The 17,518-nt window shown below is 39.6% G+C and overlaps 1 protein-coding gene across 6 annotated transcripts in view; it reads right to left on the bottom strand.

Moving 5' to 3' along the window:
- Positions 1-17,518, bottom strand: part of NFX1 (nuclear transcription factor, X-box binding 1) — a 75,224-nt gene that overhangs the window by 19,535 nt on the left and 38,171 nt on the right. For 2 of the 6 annotated variants that reach the window (XR_013927334.1, XM_080382121.1), the window contains exons 14-20: positions 12,859-12,978; positions 12,095-12,174; positions 11,533-11,763; positions 11,168-11,241; positions 8,478-8,579; positions 5,095-5,136; positions 4,639-4,737 (exon numbers count right to left, since the gene is read on the bottom strand). Coding sequence is in view for 1 of the 6 variants with exons in the window: in XM_080382121.1 (XP_080238247.1) it covers positions 4,639-4,737; positions 5,095-5,136; positions 8,478-8,579; positions 11,168-11,241; positions 11,533-11,763; positions 12,095-12,174; positions 12,859-12,978 (748 nt within the window). In the remaining 5 variants the exon portion in view is untranslated. Of the gene's footprint in view, positions 1-537; positions 2,465-4,638; positions 4,738-5,094; positions 5,137-8,477; positions 8,580-11,167; positions 11,242-11,532; positions 11,764-12,094; positions 12,175-12,858; positions 12,979-17,518 lie in introns of all 6 variants that reach the window. The other 4 variants (XR_013927337.1, XR_013927336.1, XR_013927338.1 and 1 more) reach the window with 4 other exon arrangements.

The raw sequence follows: 17,518 nt of genomic DNA, 5'->3' as shown, positions 1-17,518 counted from the left end.
CTTGTAACATACTATGCAATAGCAGAGTTGTGACTACCCATATGTGTGTTCAAAGGTGAGGGAAGTGTTTTACATGCCCTTTGTACCTCCAGAGTCTTTCATATAGAGTAACTTCACAGAAGAACAACCCTGAGTCACCTGATGACCTGAGCGAGCCCCAACCTACAGACTGTTTAGATAGGAAGAACAAAGGACAGGCCAATGCAGCTGGTGGAAGAGACAGAACAACTGCTTTTCCTTTGGAATCATCAAGAAGACTCTGAGGGAGCACGACTTGCATTGAGGAATCTTCAAGGAAACTGTGGACTTCAATATTCCTTAATCTGAAAGTCTCCTTTGAAAGAGGTACCCTCCACAAATATCTGGATTGCCCTAGAGTTCTGGATGTATCAGCGAACAGCTGAGGCAATCCAACAGGAAGATGCATCTTCTGTATCCATATGTTCTGAGTGAAGAATAGTACTTCAGGCAGTTTACTCCTCTGCCACTAAGGCTGACAAAGCACAAGTAAGATTTTCTATACTGTATCAAACTTACCTCGGAGATCACTGCATGAAACAGTAAAGAAAGAATAAAGTCTCTTTTCAACTGTGTGCAGTCTTCGCTTTCCACATTTGGGAGCAAACCTCATTAGGCTGCCATGACCTAAGAGGAGGGGAGCATCAGTTCAACATGCAAGGAAGCACACTCTTTATCCCTAGTTATGCAGAAGCACAAACCCACACTTCATTGAAGAGCAAAAAAAAGTCTGCAGTTGCCAAGAAACATTGGCAAGCTCAACTGTTAGCAAAGGTATTGAAAGGCTACTGGTAGCAGAAACCATCCATTAAGATGAGGAAGGCAATGAAACCTGCTGTAAATCATTCACAAGAAGACGGCGGGGGGAAAAGTGCAGGGGAAAGTCCTGCAAGCTCAGTAGTCTTCTTTAGATGATCCTGATCAGACACGCAGGTGGGCAGGGGCAGTGAGAACTCGCTATTGTTTATTTCTCACCTGTACTTCTCTCTGGTTCTGGGGTACCAGTTTTAGGTTGCTTGTTTCAGTGTCTCACCAGCTTGCTCATATCCTGTTTGGGACATTGCATTTGTCGTCATCCTGAGTTGGAAGTCACTTGTGTATTTACAAATAAACCAAAGCACAGTTCATACCTGACTGATGCATTTTCTCAAGTTTTTTTTATTCTTTTGGGGTTACTCATCTGAGCTCTTACAGTAAGTTTTCCAAGTTTTGCCAAGTGTGTTTTGTTATTTTAAAAGGAACACTATTATTGCTTACTAGCACAGAAATCATGATTTGCACACGATTCTTTCAATTAAGCTATTTATGACTGGTTATGGGCAAACAACCAGCTAACTGCTCACTGTGAGCTCCTGTGTTCTAACCTGCAACTGACACTTAATGAAAAGTGTTAATGTACAGTAAGGAAATAAAGTGGTTCTTAGAACAAACACATCTGATCTGACAGTGGGTACACCAAAATTCTGCAATGTGGGACTTAAAGTCTCTTTTTCTGTGCAGGGTCTATAAAGGCTTTACATTAGGCTTCTCCTCACCTCCTTGCATTTTATGTAAGCGGCTTCAGTTCCTCTCAACCACACCACTTCACATGAGAATGTTCCTCATTGCTTGGTTTTTCACTGTAGTCCTTCCTGTGTATTTTCTTGTTTTCCTCAGATTTTGCTGCCTCTGCTAAAAACCTCCTTATTCTTGCAACACTGACCAGTGCAAGATTTTGCCTTCAAGTGACTGACATTCCAGGCTTGCAGCTCACCAGTCATGCACTTGAGAAGCTGCCCTCACTGCTTCTTCCTTCAGGCACACACAGGAGTGCTTGGCTCTGCCTTCATAGTCTACAACAGCATGTGGAAGGTTAACTCCTGGGAAAACTGGCTAAGCAGCTGCCTACAAAGGACACATCTTCCTCTGGACCCCTCTAGAATTAACTATTTGATCTGAGATTTCCCTGGTCCATATGACTGCTGTGGGGTCTTGCACAGGTAGTGACAAAATAAGAAAATCCTCTTCTGCATAGCTGTATGTTGCCGGACATTCCAGATGTCCTCCTCTCCTTCTCCAGTAGTCTTAAACAGCAGCCTTAGCACCATCCTTGTCAAACTGGGCATTGATACTTGGGCCAGTCTACCCTCCAACTCCATGTCAACAGGCCAACCTGAGCATTTACTTGCTCTCTGTGTCTGTTTCTGGAGCCTCTTAGCAAGGTCAGTGCTGAAGTGTCCACCCAGCGGATCCGTACACCCTGACCAGTACTCAGTCATGCTGATGCAGTCATCTCCATGTCAGAGGATGGATTCCCCTTGGCAGCATGGTATCTTCTAATGTAAAGCTGCACGGCGTAGAGACTTCTCATCTGACTCCTTGTCAGATTCTGACAAACACGTCAGCAAGATAATCATGCAGCAGCATTACCATGCTATTCCTGGTACTTCTTTCTCCTGTCATTTTCCTACAAAGGAGAAAAATTACCTTGACACACTTGCACTTACACATCATTTTCCTGCTACCTGAGTTGTACAGCATCTTGGACCTTTAGGGTTCTGGAATTAAAGATTACAGCTCAAGATCAGGAGTCTTTTCACAGCTTCCTCAAGTTCTCTCATCTGTAGATTTGTAGGTGTGCATTTTTTTTTTTTCAGACCTTGACAACGTATCAGCTCCATTGAATTGCCTAAAGATGATGAATCTACTCATGGTTTTGGCAGCTGCCCCCTTCCTTAGGCAGCAACCCCGAATGCACAGGAAGGCAGCTGTGTTATTTCTCATCATTCTGAGATCCCATACATAGATGTATAACTTATGCTCTGCAGAAAACCATAAGCCCTGAACTCTTGCATTACTGGAGTGACCTGCTCAAACAATAAATGCACCTGCCAGAACTTATACGGAACACCGAGCTACCTGAAAAAAATACTGTAACAGATACACTTTGTAGGTCCTGCTGTTAAGAGGGAAACCCAGATCTTCTGCAAGACTGTTGAGATAAAAGATCATCAAGAGCAGTCAAGGAAGCAAGTTCATAAAGCCACAGCTTTATGTGAGCAGCAGTCTGCAATTTGTAAAGTGAGCTACGTTAATACACGAAGAAACTCATTTATCTTGAAGACTAGATAAATGAAATCAAGTAATTCAATGTGCAAAGTTACTGACTTGAGGACTAACAAAAACTTTTGCTTTAAGCTGTGATTCAGTAAGAATAGCCTGGGTGTATTAGTTTATTGTGTGTTACCAATATAAAGTGGCTACAAAGGAAATGCAAGTAAAATTGCAGAATGACTGAGAAAAGATACTTTCAGACAAACATGGAAGCTATTAAGTCTAATTTTCAAGGCATCTGTCATACCCCAGACAATCTGAAATTCAGTGCATGATTCTGGGCAGTTCTGTCCATGAAAGATGAATACTGAGCTATGGGTGGAAAATGGCTGACAGGAAGGTGAGATTGGATTGTACTAAAAAAAAAAAAAAAAGAAAAAAAAAAAAAAAATTAAAAAAAAAGAGGCACGACTACACACCACAAGATATTAAACACAGTAAGAAAATGAGAATGTGTGCTTTGTTTTGTTTTCTTAAAGAGGTAGAGCAGAGCATATTCTATACAAACATAAGAGAACAGTCCTTATAAAATACCCCTTTTAAGTCCAAATACTAATAAAACTACCTCCACAATGAAAACATTCAACACTTATATTGCAGTCGGCTAATAAATATGAAGTAAAACAAGAGGTGATTTACTCTTAAATTCTGTGTGGCTATTTATGTAAAATCTTCACTGGTCTCAACACATCAGTAAAGAAAGGATTTTCAAGCAGAAAACTTCCTCACAAAAATATGAAATTTATGTATCATTAGGATACTGAAGCAAGAGCAGATGCAGCTGCTCAAAAAAATTAGAGGTAGTAAAAACTAACGTCATGCCTACAAACACAAACACAAGAGTAAAAACTCCTTGGACGACACTATTTAAGCATCTGTTTAAAAATGCGTATGATCCCTCCCTGTCATTCCAGATTGTGTAGTATTTATTAGTGTGATTTTTTGATATTACCTTGCCTTCCTATTCCCTTGTTTTCAGATGTTTCAGTCTAGCAGCCCTCTTTGCAGTCAGCACTGGCATAGGCTTAGCTCTGCATCAATCAATTTATTAATTCCATTTCTTTATTTTTAAAATAAAGGCGATAAGGCAAAAAAAATACAAGAGACTGGTGAAGTGAAATCATATCAGGCTATGAGAGCCTATCTCATTACTTCACTATCACTTTGTTTTTATCTTGGAAAGTTTACAAAGAGGTCCAAGATGGGGGTTAGTTGTGTATGGAAGCAGTGGAGACGTGAGAAGTACAGGTACTGATCTGTAGTAAGAAGAATGGTGGAAAATTATGTTCTCATTCTAAATCTGCTCCCATTACAGAACAAAGCAATCTATCAGGCACTTTTTACTTTTCAGGTTCTCCTTTTGGAGGTCTTGAGAAGCATACATTACCTTCTTTGACTCAATTATCACCTACAGCCAAGGTTTGAGAGAAAACAGGCATTTTTTTCAAGAGCAAGTACTATTTTGAATTTCCCATCTTGCTCTCAACACTGTTTACTTATGACACTTTTCATCATTAGAACACATACCTTGCATCTTCTTTTAAAAGGTCACTGTACTTTGGTCCAGAAGAACGGATATTAAAAGGATCAGAACTGTCATCTATTTCAAGAGCCTCAGCAAGACGCCTAAATTTGAGGGTAGCAAGAAAAAAACCCAAAACATAACAAAACCACAACCAAACAAAAATAAACACACAAATCCCCCCAGCCTCCCAAACATGTTGTCATTGAAGAGTAAAGATACAGGTTACTAATATGGATGAACAGCTCGTAAAAGGTACAGTCTGTACATTTGAAACTCATTTAGGACTTTTCACTAGAATATTCTACTCAGATCACTCAGTATAGACTGCTGTAACACAGGAATCATCTCCACATTTATCAGTTCTCTAGGTCATGCAGGAAAGGATTGATATTTTTTCCATATAGCATTAACTTTCTGAACCTGGACTACTGAAAAAAGCAAGCAAGTTCATTGCCCACCTGTTCCTCTGAAGAGCTAAGCATTCCTCATCACACTGCAACCTGAAATATAAAGGAAAAATAAAATTAGAATCACTGCTGCTACTCATACTTTTCAAAGTGTAGCTTTGTGGCGTCATACCATTATCATAGCCTAAAGAAGAGTGTGTGAGAAGAGTTTATTGTATTGCATCAGAGAATACAGCTAAAAATAAAGATTTTTGAGCACACAAGACCTTCTCCAGGTCTCGAACAGAAGCAGCAATTACCAAAGCCATGCAGAAGCTGAGAAAAAAAGCTTCTGAACTAGATTGTATTATATTGGTAAATTAGATCGTTGAGGAAAAAAATGCAGTTGGTATCAGCATTGAAGGGATGCTAGGAAGGATGGAAAATCAGTAAAGGAAGATGTGACAAGGTCATTTACTCCTATGCATCAGAAAAAAAGAGGAAAGTTAGCTATTCTTATGGAGGATTATGATGGACCATAAAAATCACTGTTTCAGCTGAGCCCATAACTTCTAGTGTTAGCAGTTACGAATTTCAGGTTTTGGTCTAATCTTTGAAAGGGATTTTATAATTTAAGGGACTGAAATGTCAGAGAAGGATCAAGAGTTCTCCAGAACTTCACAGTGGCAGTGACAAACTTCTGCCCCTTAGACTGCGTAAGTGAGTTAATTCTGTTGATATAAGTTCCTTTATTTCAAACAATTTCTACAGGGGATAGTGGTTGGCACCCTAAGATCAAGAGCCAATCCAAGTCATTTGCTTGAAGAATCATTTTCTCCTCCTGTAAGAGAGGAATGTAGCCAATTTAGAGAAGCTACCCTAGGTCTGGCCAAATCTGCCACAAAAAACCCACCCCAAACCCTAATAACGAAACAAAACTAGAGTATAAAATGTTTACAGGCAGGACCAGAGAAAGAAACAGAGAAAGGAAATATCTGCACAGTTTGCAGAAAATATTCTGTTATTGTAATTAAATGGAACGGATTTGTAAGTTACCTTGAAAATACTGAAGTATGACAATAAACTGGAAATTTAAGGATAATTATTTAATGTGCCACCATCTCTTTTCACCACCACCCCTGTATTTGGTAGATGAAAAGAGTGGGGAAAGGAGAATACTTCCTCTGGCTGTCCTTGAATAAAAGCCAACTGCACAGTTCAGATACCATATTACGAAAGACCTGCACAAAGAAAAGCCATTTTTGGTAATTCCAACTATCCAAGCAAAGGGCAGTGTAAGTCTGCCCACACAGAAAGATGAGAAGCAGTGACTACAACACAGCCTGCATAACACACTGCGAAGGCTGGGACACCAACAGACACTGGTGTCTTATTTGCATTCCTGGAAAGTATACAGCTGTTATGACAAGACTTGCAGCTTCAATAGCTGAAAAGGCCATTCCTCCTTCTACCACCCCCACCCCCACTCTCCCCGCTGAGTTCTAGCACAGCCAAATGGTTGTTTGCTTTAAACAGTGACTTTGTTTTGGAGAAGCTGAAGTTAGCTTTGTATCATTGAGTATATTTATATCTGGTTTGCACTGCGATACAAAAAGAACAAAGTAGTTGAAGCTCAATCTGGTTAAAGCAGAGATTATTCCACAGTAATTCTAGAGACAAAATTTAATGCTTATATTGTACATTTTTGAGTACTCAATTAATTGAAACAAACAGGCCAAAAAAAAAAAAAAAAGACTAAATTATTGCTTCCTATTTGTGTCTTTATTATACCATGCTTATATAGTGCTAATATCACTGTCTTTAAAGTCACGTGCAGGAATCTATATGGCTCTCCCCCTTTCACCTTGCTCCCCAGCCCCACTCTGTTTGTAAGTATCACACTGGCCCAATGAGAACAAAGCTGGAGACTAGGATGAGCAGGTGCTCCCATGTGTCATTTCTGCTGTAAGTTCATCTTGCCTATACACAGAGTTAAAACTCAATGCAGAAAATGTTCCAAAAGGACTGTAATAATATGCTCCAATTTCACAGACGTTAAACAAAACCAGAAGAGAATGACTAAAAAGGTTCTTGAAGTATGCTGGCGTTACCTCTTGATACAGGAAGTCATGAAGCAGCTGTACGGGAAATTTCACTATTTTGACTTTTACAATATAAAGGAACATTAGATTTTAACACACGTAAACTGACTCTGAAATAATCAAATTCACAAATAAGAAAGGAGAGTTTTAACAGAAATAAAATAAAACCAGAAATTAGGGACTTCAAGGGCAAAGGCTTGAGGAAGTCAGATTTCTGAAAGAAGCATGTTGAAAGAAAAAAATTCTTTTAAAAGTAAAAAGACAAGCTATTCCAAATCCTGAGGAACATCAGGAGGAATGGAAAAATCACAAAGCTTAAGTCACAAGAGGTTTTGTGACTTAACAGCAAATTTGCAGTGCCAGCCAGCATGATAACACAGAAGTGCCAAACTGAGATACAAATGGAAGAAAATAACAGTGTTTGGTTTGGGCCCCTCACTACAAGACAGGCACTGAGGGGTTGGAGTTGTCCAGAGATGGGCAGTGGGGCTGGAGCACCAGTCTGATGGGGAGCAGTGAGGGAAGTGGGGGTCTTTAGCCTGGAGAGGAGGAGACTCAGGGGGGACTTTATTGCTCTCTGCAGCTGCCTGACAGGGGGGCTGCAGGCAGAGGGGGCGTCAGTCTCTTTTCCCAGGTAAGAAGTGACAGGACAAGAGGAAACTGTCTCAAGCTGCACCAAGGGAGGTTTAGATTGGATATGAGGATAAGTTTCTTCACTGCAAGGGTGGTCAAGCACTGGAACAGGCTGCCCAGGGAGGGGGCTGAGTCACCATCCCTGGAGGCGTTTGTAAAACATGTAGATGAGGTGTTTAGGGACACAGTTTAGTGGTGGGCTTGGCAGTGCTGGGTTAAACGGTTGGACTTGAAGATCTCAAAGGTCTTCTCCAACCTAAATGATTGTAGGATTCTATCTAAAAAGGGTAATAGAGAAATATTATAAATAGTAAGATGATGACTAGGGGAAAATATGCCCTGTTAATCATCCAGGAAGTAATGCTGGATGCTGAAACAGAAGATGATAGCAAAAAGTTATACTGTCTAGATATCTGAAAAAAATACAGAGAAACTGTAAGGAGCTTGCTGGGCAGAAAGAAACTCTAAACTCAAAATTATATTGCTCCATACATAATTCTAACAAACAAGTCAATGATAGAGAACTCATTCTACATGCAAGAAAAAACACAAACCACTAAGGAACTACAAAATACTTCTAGCAGTATTGTTAGAGTCAGGCTATTTAACATCTTCCTATTTTAGGTAGTATTTTGCTCACAATATTATGTATTTCCTGCATTGCCTATGTTTCAGGTACACGCAAGGGTTTCAAATATGTTTCTACATGCATCTCCTTACCTTGCCTGCTTCATTTCTTTTTTTGTAATAAGCCTACTGATTTCCACGGAATCTCCAAGCTGTAGATCTGTTAACTTAGTGGCTATAGATATAGCAGCTATTCTGAAAAAGAAGAGTGTTAAGACTTCATTTGAGACAACATGTAAACCTCTGAAAAGGCATATAAAGCTGCAGAATTAAGCCTCCGGGTGGAAGACGGACGACAGACCGACCATTTCCTCATCAGATTACAGAATGGGACTAGTTCCACATCACCCGATTTTAGGAATCTTAACTAGCTACGTAAATTAAGAGGTTACACTATCATCTCCCTCAAACAACTAGAAGCAAGACTAACACATGGACACGTTTCTTCAGCGAATTTTTCAGAGCATCAATTCTAAGCAAGTCTAAACTAGGCAATACAAATACTCTTTCGTCTCACCTGCTTAATGTTCAAATGACAGTTAACCTTATAGCTTTAATTACCTTTTAACTTCTATGTGATTCTTCCTTACCCACGTGCAACTAAAACCTGTACAGTGAATTTATGAAGTCCTTAGAAGTTCGCTTAGAAAATATAGATGATACAAGTCATAAGGAAAGAGCAAAATGCCTACTGATACTATTATAATTTTCTTTTGAACGTTTCTTCATCATTCCCTTCAATAACAAGCCTTCCCAATCTGATTTTCTTGCTAAAATGCCTATAACTAAAATATACAAGTTTTTAGTGAAATATTCCACACCACTCTCAATGGAACATTCTGTCCTCTGAACAATCTTTTCTGTTAAGTTCAGATAAAAGAATATGTTTGACTGTGTTTTGCATCACAGAGAACTAATCATCTATCAGGAAGGAGGTTAATCATATTACAGAAACACAAGAAGCACCAAGAGGCACCACCATCAGCTTCATATTTATCAGGTGGTGACAAAGTCTAGGTAATGGGCAACAAAGTCTAGGTAATGGGCTGTTAGATGATACGACATCATCATTTGTATCATGTGTACAGATATAGCAGCACACTCCCTCTTCCCTTTCCTGTCCCTTTGGGCATTCTTTCACTGATATCCACTGACAAAGCTCAAAGTTTTTTCATCACTCCCGTAATGTTTTTAAGAAAACTTGGATACCCCATTAATTTGCTGACCTTTCCACAGTAGTACTACAAGAGTTACATTGTTGTGTTTGTTTTTTGGCTTTCATTTTCTCCCCAAGTGCATAGATGGTGGGGAAAAAAGTCAAACTTAACTCCCACAAAATCAGAGTATTTTTCTTTCAGCAACCTGAACGGCTGGAGTTACCATACAAACTCAGCCGGCATTCAATGCTGCTTTTGTTAACATCACATGGGGCAAGGGTAATTTGTAAACATATATGAACATATTTGAATGAACAGAGAGGGACACTCGATTTAAACTGACCGTTTCTTTCCCTTCCTCTTGACTTGGGCTCTGAGTAGATAAATAAATACATATGTGTTCAGCAAGGACTCCCACTGACTTTCAAGAACCACTTTCAAAAATTTAGACTTGTAATTACATTACCTTCCCAGTTTATAATTAACAACAAGTATGTGTCCAATTAAATTGGTTGAGTCAGTCTTCTGATTTGTACCCATAGTGAGACAGATCTTAACAAAAAAAAACCCACACCTTTTTTTCTAAAAAACTATCACTACTCCTGTAAGTCTATCTTGCATTCAAATTAGTATTGACTGCAATTGTTCTTAACTGCTCCCGATTAGCAAATTTTTCTCCTCATTCTCATTAGGTAGTATTAAGCACCTATTACGTAGATGCTAAACCACCTTCTATCAGAATTTGAATCTGGGCAGTGCTCAGCAGGAACAAAGCAGCATATCCTAAGCTGGGCTAGTATCTGGCCCTCAAATAGCAGTTCCAAATAATAATAAAAAAATCATTAAGCAGCTTTTTTAGAAAGGAAGAATCCGTGACTGTGCTCTTCTATGAACTGGGATGAAGAACTCTGGTTGCCCATCAACTCTGCACTTTAATTTTTTGACTCTCTCTCAATCAAGGCCTCAGACTAAGTTTTTTTAAAAATTATTACTGTTTTGCTATTTTCATTTCAAAAGTTCCAAAGCCCTGCTCCTCTTCCTTGCCCTCTCTCATAAGAGAGAAAGCGAAATAAGTTTAGAAATAGGATCTAGAGACAAATTATTACAGAAAATGGAGCTGGGTAGGAATCAGTTTGCATATTAAGAACGAAGATTTAGATGCCAAAGCTCTCCTGTATACATTTTGCTATTTCAGAATAACTTTAAATCACTCTTGAGCTTCCATCACCTGTATTGACTAGGTTCCATCACACACTAAGGGAAACTTGACAGCAGCTCACACGTGGACTGCTACATGTAATCACCTACAGTCAGAAGCCTGAACCTGGAACTGCCCAATTAGTCTGTATCTGGTTGCTCTGTGTGGGTAGAGCAGAGTTCTGCAGATGGGAAATCCCAGCCTTGACACACCACCACAGTTACACTAGCAATGGTGAAGAGAGGAATGTATTCCAGTACAGCATACCTGGTATGAAAGCCCAGGGGACTACAAAAAACGAAACCATACATGTAAGTACAAAAAAGTGTGGGAAAGCATGTGAATTAGATATATTTAGTCCAGCCTGAAGTTTAATGAAACTGAAAAAAAGTCCAGTAAGGAATTAAAAGAATTACTACAATACAAACCTTTGATACGTATTAGATGCTTCTGAGCAAATCATACTCTCCTTTCTTCTTCCACACTCACACTGAAGATCGACCTGTTGTACCACACAAAAGAGTATCTTTTTAAACTTTTTTCTTTTTATGGCCATGGAGGAGTGGAAGGAAGGTAAATCTGTTCTTTTTGTAATTCCCATTTTAGTGGAAAAATGGTTAATTAAAAACGATGAATAGCTTTTTTAGAAAAACTCAATATTGTAAGTTTACAGAAAAAATGTCATGCTATCAATATACAAACATGCCATTTTTTGTCACAACTGTTACTTGCTGACAATTAAACCATAAAATTTGCCTGTGAATGTGCAGTGAGTTTTCTTTCGGTATCTAACCTTTGCATTGCAGGATGTTGTCGGGCAGGGTGAAGAAGGATGACATGGAGCCATACAGGGATGATTACAATATAGCCTTGGAATAATACATGGCTGTTTACACTCTTCATCTATAAGACATTCTCCCTTATGACAGATTCTTTTACATTTGTGCATTCCACATTTTAACATTTGATTGCAGCGAAGTCCACAGGAAATGTCAGTGAGATGACAAGGAATATTACTTCGCAGCTGGAAGAGGGGAGGAAAAAAGATGAATACTAAAAATGAAAAACTACAAATGCAAATCTCAAACTACTTCTAGTGTTCACACCTTCATTTGGCACTGTCCACACAAGAATCTGAATACTAAAATATCTTAGGACAAAGACTGAGTTTTTCTTTGTATCATAGTCCAATATAGCAGTTGTTCTGAATGCGTATAGCAGAAGATACACTTTTCTGATTTAATCAAAACTCAAACTCCAGTAACATACTCCATTCTAAAGAGGCTGCAAAAAATGTAAGCCTACAGTCCCAGAACATTATTCAGTATTCAAAAACATTAAGTGTCCAGACTTACTTCATGCTTGCCCATACACCATTTCTGAGTGAGATAGGTACAGGGTGGACATTTCTCCTCGCTATGACATGAATGGTACACTGCAGCCACAGAAATATAAAAGCCAGCACAGTTTTATCAGCATACTTCAGTCAAATGCATTAAAGGAGACAGTGAAGTCCATTAAACATGAGTTTGCATTTCAGAACTACACAATTTATGGGAAGTATGACACTTTATGCAAGGATAATCTGTTCTTTAAAATACTCTTTAAAAATTATGATTGCAGTTTTCACGTGAATATTATTCCATATTTTTTAAATTAAATAGCAGAGAATTTTGTGACTTCTAAGCAGAGTTGTGCTATCAGACAGAATTTGTCAGAAAGCGTATCTATTTGACCTGTGCTATATTTTTGGTGATCAGCCAATATAATTCCAAGAAATGTAGAAACTAACTGTTCACTAGACTATCCTACTGTTTCAAGAGAGCAAATTAATCTTTGGAATATAGCAAGTAACGTGTTGTGACTATTAATAATGATAGGAACAAAATCCAATGTTTCACCAGTCAGAAGTATCACTACTAGTATTCACAGCAAGTTTTTAGTCTGTCGGTTTTTAAGCGGAGACTTTTGGAAATATTTACAACTACTGAAAAAGCACCTAATGAAAAAGCAAATATATTCTCAAACGGACCTATGTACACTTTTCTACATTTTGATTAAAAAAAAAACAAACAAAAGAAAATAAAAAACACAAGCAAAACTGAATGGCCTGACTTACCTGGATGATCACAGTCATGTGGCCTGGTGCACGTTTTTTTACACTCTGGTGGCTGAGTGCCACAGGGGACAGGGGGGTAAATCACAGATTCACCACAATAACAAGTTAACTCGTCAAAACCTGAAAACCAAGTCAAATATATCAGCATGGTTACATGTATTTGCACTCGTCCTCTATGAGAAATCTTCAAATAACATGCAAATATTTTACTCCAGCTTTGGTTTTTGATATTTAGCACTTTGATATAAAGTGAATTTATTAACTTTTGTGGCTCCTGTAAGAAAACTGGACTGTGATCACTTCATTAGGAATTGTGCTTCCTTTTAGAGAGCAGTTCTTTGACAGCACCATTTTAAACTTGAGCAAGAGAGATGTTCATGTCAAGTTGAAACCTGTTGCTGTTCTATCCTTGACTTAAAAATGGGAAGGTAACTCCTGAATTCCCTTTCAGAAAGCACATCATCCAAATCTTGTGCTCCAAATTTCTCCCTGCCATCATTTTTCCAGACCAGTGGTTAGACTTTTTTTTTTTTTTTGCCAAGCCCTGCACATGGTACCAGGAAGATTCCAGAGAAAATTACCAAAAGGCAACCAGTTGTCGACTTCTTCCATGATTTCTTCTGTATACTTATGTAATTTGGTATTACATGGATCCTCATAATTTGTCCAAATACTTCAAAACCAACTTTATTTTATATACTGTTTGAGACAGAACTTCCAAAACATACCTTTCCCCCCCCCACCACCTTCCACGGCTAGGAAATTTTAAAGTCATCACAAGATTCCATATCTCGGTGATAAAATAAACAACAGAATAGAAATACTTACATATACCATCCCAACTAAAATTTAACACTGCACAGAAATTAATACAGTTCACTGCTGGTTTTCAGACTATAAAGAAACTGGGAGGGAGACTGATTGGAAAGCAAACTACAGTTCAAGCATAAATCCTTAGAAAAACAGAACAGTACAAAAATACTATCAGAAGTCATATAGAAGAAAGTGTGAGAACAAAAAGAGAGTATGTTTGGTCTGTAAACAAACAGAGATAGTGGATCAGGAAGAACAAGACAGAATGACGGAGAAGATAAGAAAATAATGGGGCAATAAAAACAAAACAACTCCAACCTGAAGACAAGACTAGTGTGTTAAGGGAGCTGCTGAATTCAGTAAGTTCTCTGACTCTGGGAATCACAAGATTCCTACTTCCTAGTCTACCAAAGCAAAATCTGGTAACACCAAAACCCCAGAGATTCCTACTGTCCACTTCCATGGATATGATGGCTGCTGGGTCAATATTCAAGTCCAGCCAGCAGCAAGACTGAACACGTCTTCCAGAGAGACAAGACACACAATCCATATGTGACAATAGCATGACCGGATGCACTGACTAACACGGAGCCAACTGAACAAGAGTCACGTGAACAGGAATACAAATAGTCAAGTCCTCTTCCTCCTCTCCAGCTCATAAGGATTGAGGTTCACTAGTGAGGACACACACACACACCCCCTCTAGATGCACATGCACACCACATTCATGGATCTCAAATACAAGCATAGGCTCTGTCTAACATCCACACCAGGACAGAATCCTTACCTAGTATTGGCTGAAACCTCGGGTATTTCCAGAGTCAGATCTCCTACTAGCCAGTCAGTCTAGCCTTGAAGCAAGTTCACTAGGAAGTTACCCAGGCATACACAGGAATTAACAAATTAACAAGGGAATTGCACACAGCCCCGGTCTCTCCAGGTGCTAGCACCCCGACCAAGGGGCCCCTATAACTTGTGATCCCACTCTCCAGCTGCTGGCATACTGTATACCCGATCTCCCCAGTTGCTAGCCTAGACTATGTGCTCCCATGATCTGCAGCCAAGTTGCTGGCATTTAGACTTCAGAATAGCAAATGAGATTACACTGAAAGATACTAAATCTTATTCTTAACCAGGACACAACAGACAGTTGTCACCAGGTGCCCAGGGCTGTCAGAGATGTGCACTGAACCAGCAGTTTCATTTGTGCAAATGGCACCTTTTATCACCCATTCTCTCCATTTTCCCATGCATCCACCTTGATTCCTCCCAAATAATCTACCAAAGTAAATTTTTCCCCATTGGTCCCAGTTTGGCTACGTCTGTACCCAAATCTGCTACTACTAGTATCATTTGCTAGGTCATCCCAGCATTGCACAACTACTTAATTCTGTTGGCCTTACAACAGTCCACTCCCAAAAAAGTTCCCAGTACCTCCCTTCTCCAATCATCTGTGAAGCTCAGTCATCGCTTGCCCTTAACATCTGTGAAATCCATCCATTCCTCATGGTAGTGAAACTTCTGTCAGCTTTTTGCTGTGTTTTTTGTTGTGTTCAGAAATTTCTCCCATCCAGTTGTTTTTTTATGGTCTGTTCAGTCAGCTAAATCTCAGGCCAGGTCCTAGTCATTTACCCATGTATCTTAGAGTGCAAAAGTTACTACAAAGGATCGTAATTTTTGTCTAATAAGACTCAATTACAATAAACTCCAGCAAATAAGAGTGCTAGGGAGAACAAAATGTTAACGGTTAGAAGGAAGAGCTAGAAAGTAATAGGAAAAGCGCAGAACTTTCAGGACATCCATGGACTTTCTGTGAAAAGCAAGCATAGAAAGAGCAGGTCTTTTTCTGTCCCTCACTGCAGGTCTTGAAACAACCTATAACCCTCCGGGCTTCAAAGCCACAGATCCTCCTTAGTCCAGGATGATGAAAGGTCAGAGACCAAGGTCCCTGGAAGACCTGAGTGTTAGACAGCTACACTGGCTGCTTGCTATTGATGAGAACCAGTAAGTAAAGAATCTTAATTATAATGAAGGTTCCTTAAGTAGCACTGATTGGGATAATGGTGAGTGCAGAGAGGTCTGATCCACAGTAGAAATACAACAACTGACAAATTAAAAAAACCAAACACCCCCGCCCCCCAAAAAAACCTACAAAACAAAACACCAGCCCTGACTAATGCTGACATAATTTATTTTCCCCAAGAGATGTACTGCTGTTTGGAAGTAGACTGGGTGTGTATAGACACCATGGCATAGAAAGGGACCTCACCTCCCAGCACTGAGGCAATGACACTTGAAAGGTAAAGTCCCTGGGAAGCACACAGAACCACAGAGGTGTAGATGCAACCTAGTACTGCACCTTGATGTGCATTACCATTCCCAGTAAAACCAGGAGTGGAGATGGAGGCAGGGCAAGAACTCCAATCTGAATGGTAAGTGGCTTGCAGCTGATATGCCATGGCAAATGATAACACGGCTGATACACCCAACTGAAGAGTGATGGCTAGACAGGTGGATCAGAGTCAAGGATGGACTTCTTAATGCCGGGAAGCACTCCGCATCAGCTACAGAGTCAGAATCATGTATGCCTCTGAAATCTCAACTAGCAGCATCCAGGGAAAGCAGGTAAGAAATCTTTGAAGATACTGCTTAGCTGATTTACCTCTGGACAGATTCAGAACGGTAGGTTTCAGGGACACAAAGGTTTAAGCCAAATGATCATAAGTATCTGGCTCCTTGAGTAGTGAGCTGCTTTTCCTGTGCTCAGAAAAGGGCCTCACTGCAGAATTTCAGCAGTGAAGCTTTGACCTCTCAATTGCACCACATACAACAGTGGAAAAATTTACAGGGTAGGCAATCCTTAGATCTCCCCAGGCTAAGACAGGCATCTGAATCTTAGGCCTGACAGTGAAATACAAACCTCAAAAATATTGCAGCAACACAGAGAAGTTTAATGAAGTTGAAGATCAAACCCATAAAAACCAGTGAAGGAAAAAAAAAACCCACCTTTAGAAAAATCTATGCAATCTGACTGAACTATAGAAGCAGTTACTAACAGGACCTCTGAGACGTTCTGATTCCTATTTTGCTTTGTGAAGAGAAATGTTTGGACACAATCTTTTTGGGTTAGTTTGAGGGGTTTTTAGGGGGGTGCAGTCAGCATGCCTGTCATATTCATAGGCTAGTAAGAGAAACTACAACGTTACTTCAACCAGTGACCTTTAGAGGCCCTACTGCCTTCTCTTTTCCAGCATGTTTCCAAGAAAACATGACCTTCATAAAAATGGAGTGCTTTGACTATGCCCACGTTCATCTGAAACAGGACAGACATGTACTACTGCAGCTAAGACCCTTCCAGCTGTAAACATACTTGTCCCTCTCCTTTACACAAACATCATGAGGTCTGGTTTGCACTTTCAGCATCTCACTGTCCTCTTTCCCACATCCCAGTGAGCAGTTCCAAAGCTGCACCCAGTTTCTGAGAGAGGAGACTCATTTTTCTCCACCAGTGACTGCAGAAGTACTAGAGAAAAGACAGTATTTGATGAAAGCCAAAGGGGAACTACAGGTGAGTTTTTATATTCCATTCCAGAAACATTCCACTCACAGTTTTATTGTAGGTTACAGCAGATGCAAAAACACACCTAGAATTCACAGCTGTAAGACTTAATGGCAATGGATTTAAAGAAAATTTTCAAACTACTTAAGCAAACACTAAGTGGAAGGATGGATACAAGCTGAAGAATCCATTTAGGGCTGCTTCTGCCCAAATTTAAAAAACTGCATTTAATAAGCAGCTTATGATTTCTGTGATAAGCTATATCTACATAAGAAAAGGGAAACCTGT

This window comes from Falco punctatus, assembly GCF_963210335.1.
Source record: "Falco punctatus genome assembly, chromosome: 4".
NCBI lineage: Eukaryota > Metazoa > Chordata > Aves > Falconiformes > Falconidae > Falco > Falco punctatus.
The sequence above is the reverse complement of the archived record's forward strand: the minus strand, read 5'-3'. Positions and strand labels throughout refer to the sequence as shown.